General features: G+C 39.0%; 1 protein-coding gene across 1 annotated transcript in view; it reads right to left on the reverse strand.

The window, feature by feature from the left end:
• Positions 1–5,305, reverse strand: part of KALRN (kalirin, RhoGEF kinase) — a 359,509-nt gene that overhangs the window by 176,407 nt on the left and 177,797 nt on the right. Inside the window, exon 15 of the mRNA XM_009887315.1 lies at positions 1,178–1,344. Within this exon, the coding sequence (XP_009885617.1) occupies positions 1,178–1,344 (167 nt within the window). The remainder of the gene's footprint in view (positions 1–1,177; positions 1,345–5,305) is intronic.

Below are 5,305 nucleotides of genomic sequence, written 5' to 3' on the forward strand. Positions count from 1 at the left end.
GAAAGCCAAAGTGCTCCAAAGGAGTCATCCTTCAATTATCACAAATGCAAAAAGACTACATTTTCAGAAGAGTTCTGTGCTACTTTCACTTAGGGTTGCAAAATATTCACATCAAAGTGGACTTTGAAAGCAAATGTATGGATTTGTGTTGGTGCTGCCAGCTTCTAGCTTGAGAGTCATCCGAGACTGAAGGAATTTTTTTTGCCAGCAACGGTAAAACAATTCAGATAAAGCGTCACTCAAATATTCACTTTTGAAGAAAGAATAACTATGATCATGTGTACTGAGCGCTCAGAATATTTTTTTTTTTTAGTAGACAAATAAACAAGTATTTTTCATGAACACCTTGTAGTATTTGAAAAAAAACACCACACCCACCCCACCACCCCCCATTTATACTGGTAAAATAGAAACCTGAATATTCCAGGTGTCTGAAAAAAGGTTCTTGGTTTTCCTAATGAAACCAAGACCATTCCATTGAAATCCAGACATACACTGAAGTGCGAAGCCACCTACGGATTAGGAAGCAGGATGTGTAGCATTATCCTGTGTAGCAAAGGAAAACAAAGAAATGTGAGGTATCCAGATTAAATATTAGGGGAAACCAAGGGAGGATGAACACAACTGCCTACACTAGGATGAAACCTGGAAGAAAGGCAATGTAACAGTACTAAAATGGCTAAACAAGTCCTAGGATCTAGAAACCACAGACAGAATTTTTTATCTCACCCAGATGATGTTAAAGATTCCTGCAGGTCAGCAGATGTATAGCAATAAATGAAAAGGTGAAACTACTGTAATGTCATACTTAGACCTCTCAGCTCAGCTATCCTTTGCTTTGGGCCAGTTCTCCACAAGAGCTGAAGTCTGCATCTCAAATCAAATCATTATATTCCCAGAACACATGGGAGTTTGAGGCAGCTTCTCCAGTTGAGAAGTTACAGGGTCAGTTCTGCGCAGATTTCCCGTAACTATTCACGAAGCCAAATACATGCCCTTTGTTATTTGTAAAGGGTCATGCTGCAAGCTGTCAGCAAATCAAGTGCTGTTAAGGAAAGGGGGATTAAGATTGTCCACCTAAAAGTACGTGACTTGGCAGAAGCTGATTTAGCACTTTGCATCTATGTAATGGCTGAAAACCCATTTAAGACCCTTAAGTGTGGTTAAAAACTCTCACCTGCTTGACTTCAGCCTGTAGGTGCCGGAGCTGTAGGCACTGCTCTAACCTCTTGTGAGTTTGGTCAGCATTAAGCTCCAGCTCATGCTGTTTCTCATGAAGGAATTCCAGCAGTTCTTGAACCTGTGTCGCAAGATCAATGTCTTTTTCACAGATCAGCTCAATGCCTGCAACATGCAGAGAGAGAGAGATCATTGCACTTCTTTGAAATTTCAGTTGTTGCACCTTCAAAATTTTTTGCCACTTAATGCATTATGCGTTGATTTGCAACTCTGAGTAATTCTTTCCCACTAAACTCTCTCACATGTAGTATTTGGCTTTCCCAGTTTCCTATTCCGCATCACTACATTTTTCTACCAAGTAGCATTTCTCTGGTAGTCATTGCTCATCTCCCCCATCAGCATCTGGCTAGTAGGACATGATTTGACCACAGCCTTGCTCAAAAACTTGCATGAATATCAAATAAAAAAAGAAGTCAAAAATCCTCCCTTTCTTACAGTAATTTATTAACTTAGAAATGCATGCTGAAAAGAACTTAGAAAAGAAAATAGAGGAGGAAGAAAATAGAAAAGGGAAATAAAGGAAGCAAACTGTAGTCACCAGATCTGCAGTAGTGCTACAAGTGCATGGAACTCCACAGTACAAACTTTTTTTTCTCCATTTGGGCACTTTAGAGGATCATTAACAACAATTTAGTTTAAACCACCCTATAGTTCATTTAGAATTATTCCACAGACTGACTTCCATCCAATCCTCACATACCGGAGAGAAAAGGCGGCTTAGTACTACATTCCCCATCCTGCGTGAAACTGATAAACCCCTGAATGACCTGGTCTGATTTCATAGCTGACCCTGACTTATCAGGAGGTTGAAATAGAGACCTGCTGAGTCCCTTCCTACCTCCTGAATTTTCTTATGACCCTACGAGTCTTGTGTGTAGTGTTTTACATGAAATACAAGGCAGAGCTTCACATCTTCCTTCTTTATTACACTGGTGCGATAGCGTTGCTGGGTACATTACCAGCGTATTGGTGAAAGTTTGGCCTTGAGGAAATATGACGTCATTCCATGTTACTGTAATCCCTGAGATTTTAAACTAATAAAGACCTGACTCTTTCCTTATTGAGGTCTACTGGAATTTCGCCATTGGCCTCAATACAGGGAGGATCAGGAACCTAATATAAAAATAATCAGATTGTAGTAATGCTGAGGAAACACTACACTTTTCTCCAAAGCCACTTGATTTCATGGGATAATAGGATGTTTAAAATGAAATGTGTAAATTAGAAGCTGCTGTACAAAAGGCTCGGACGCTATTTTTAAAACCCATTTAGAAAGCTGCCTTTTCTTCCCCCTTTATCCTCCTCGGAGACTTGTGACTTCCATTCTCTCTCATATCGACATCTACAGAGGACAGTACACAAAATAAATATGACCTTATGATTGACCCTATCCCCATTTTCCTGTTTTCTGTTTTTATCAAAAAAAATACACAGGAATGCATGTGATTGGCTTATTCCCTTTCTCAGCCAAAACAAAACAGTTTCTTCATTACCAAATAAAGTGGAATGGCCCCTGGCTTCCCATTTAGAACTGGAAATTTAATATATGTTTCTATTCTTGGGAGTGAAGTTCCTTTCAATTGCCAGACACCAGGTATTGTTGCTACAATTAGCCTGCATATGGTTCTGTATCCTCAGGACATGATGGCTTTTTGTATGCTTGACTTCACCACACCTATTCAATATTAAATGCACAGTTTTCCTTCGTGCATACTCAGCTGGTATGGTTTTGATTGTGCTAACTCATCAGCAGCAACCAGTGAACTGCCTGGGATGCTATCCAAGGGCAGCCTGCGCTCCCTATGATGAATGATCTGCCCTTTCTTGCTTGTCATATGTCACACAGATTTATTCTACGGTGCCAGCGCATGCGGTGAGAGCACTTATTCTTCTCAGAGATTGGTTTGCAAAATAGAAAGCCTTGTTTTCAGAACAATTTCATACAAATTATGCAGGGGGGTTGGACTAGATGATCTCCAGAGGTCCCTTCCAACCCTAACCATTCTGTGATCTTTACATTGTGTTTTGATGGATAGAAAAGCACAGCTGATTTTCTGATAAACCGAACTTGGTCGCGATTTTCTTCTAAAGTCTCAACCAGTGCAGCAGGTATCAAGTCAAGGATAATGAATTGAAAATGTTCCAGAAAAATATTACAGAAGAGAGTACCAAGCCACACTAACTGGCATCCTACAAAACATACATTAGTTACACCTGAGCTATTTGCAATGTGGGATACTATTCAGTGTAAGGAAGGGATATTGCTTTTTGACCTGTACAAGGCTGTTTTGAAACTGCTTTGAACGTGTTCTTAGACTGAACTATTAAAAGCCTGTGACAGGAAAGTTTCATATCCTCTTCCTTGCAATATAAACTATAGTTATAACTAGCTATAAATGACATCACAAACAAAATGAAATAGATTTGCATTTCCCTTTTAAGCAATGAAATGCTGGGAAAAGACGTGAACGACGTTAGCTTGACAGCCAGGAAACAAAAGGACTTTGAATTTTCCACATAACAGGTAGGGACTGTATAAATTTCCCCAACATCATCTTTGCAGTGTATTTCAGGCTTGACTTAGACAAATTGCTTCCAAGACATAAAAAGTTAGCTCTGTAAACCATGAGCGACTCCTAACTGTAGTGCTCATTATGGCAATGATACCGACAATGCAAATGGACTTTAATAACCAAATGAATTTATGCAATAAATTAATCATCTATTAGAGTGTAACTACTTTTAGAACCTAGAAGCAGAACGACGAAGATGTGTGTATGCTAATAAATTACATGAACACGTCATCACTGCAGCTCGGGTTGAGATGTTAAATCACTGCTGAATTATGATCCTAAACTTTCCATAGGAAATGGATTTCTCAGAAATGTCCGAGCTGACACTTTTGGAAACACCAGGCCCTTTCAACATATCAAGTTAGACACCCAAAAAATCAACATCCATTTCTGAGAGTATTTGCTCACATATTTAGCTTTGCTAATAGTGGTAGAGCTACAATCAAACTGGAAAAATAGAAGATAGATTAATTGAAATAAGAAGTGCTGACTCATTAAAAAGTCCAGTCTTCTTGAGAATACATTTACAATATTCTTTAAAAACAAATGTTTCCTGAAGAACACAGATTTTAGTGAGACATGAAGACAATTTGAAAGTATTGCAAACTTTCAGAAAGCACAACCTGACTTCCAGATCTTACATATCCCCTAATAAAAACAAACATTTCATTGAAGAATAAATATTCTGATGGTGAAAACAGGCTAATCCAAACCAGGCTCACCCACATGTGGTAGAGTAGTAGAAGGAGCCATGGGCATAACTCTGAACTGTGTGGAGCTTTGGAAACACTGGACTTGTGTAGAAGCCTCACATGCACAGATGCCCTAAATATCTATACTGAGTCTGATATGGTGCATCACAGGAGCTCTGTGTTTATTGTACCAACATGACAATGTTCACAGGGATTTCCAGACATTCCACAGGCTGGTAAGAATCACTACTCCAAATCTGCATCAGACATGCAAAAATCATGGGCAAATGTTTAAAAACTTTTTTTACCTGCACAAGATTTCCAAGTGAAAAAGGTATCATGCATGGAAAAACCTGGATGTAATTTTATCTGACAGACTTACTAGCTTAAAGACCTCCAAGCTAAATGCCAGAGTAATCAAAACTGAATCAGTTTCCTGTGTGACATGATAAAAAGAATAAAGCTCAAAGAGAATTACAGAGAAGGAAAGGAACTTGGTCAATTAAGAGTGGCTGGCTAGGTAGAATGTGCCTGAAAAATCACATCTTTTCTGGCTTTATCTTCTATGGCTTCAGCTGAGCTTTGATTGTAGCAGTGGTGACACTGTACAATAGGAAGCAGCAATAGCAGCTGATTTCCCAGAACCCCTGCAAGTGCGCAGCTCTGGCAGTAAGAACAATCATCCCTTAGCTTATGCACTGAGCCACTATGATATAGGATTCAGGAAGAGGGAGTAAAATTAAATGAATTTTTTATGGAGTATAACTGTCCTTTATTGAAATAAGAAACAGTAAGCTCCCA

Source organism: Charadrius vociferus, unplaced genomic scaffold (assembly GCF_000708025.1).
Source record: "Charadrius vociferus isolate BGI_N301 unplaced genomic scaffold, ASM70802v2 scaffold385, whole genome shotgun sequence".
Classification (NCBI taxonomy): Eukaryota; Metazoa; Chordata; class Aves; order Charadriiformes; family Charadriidae; genus Charadrius; species Charadrius vociferus.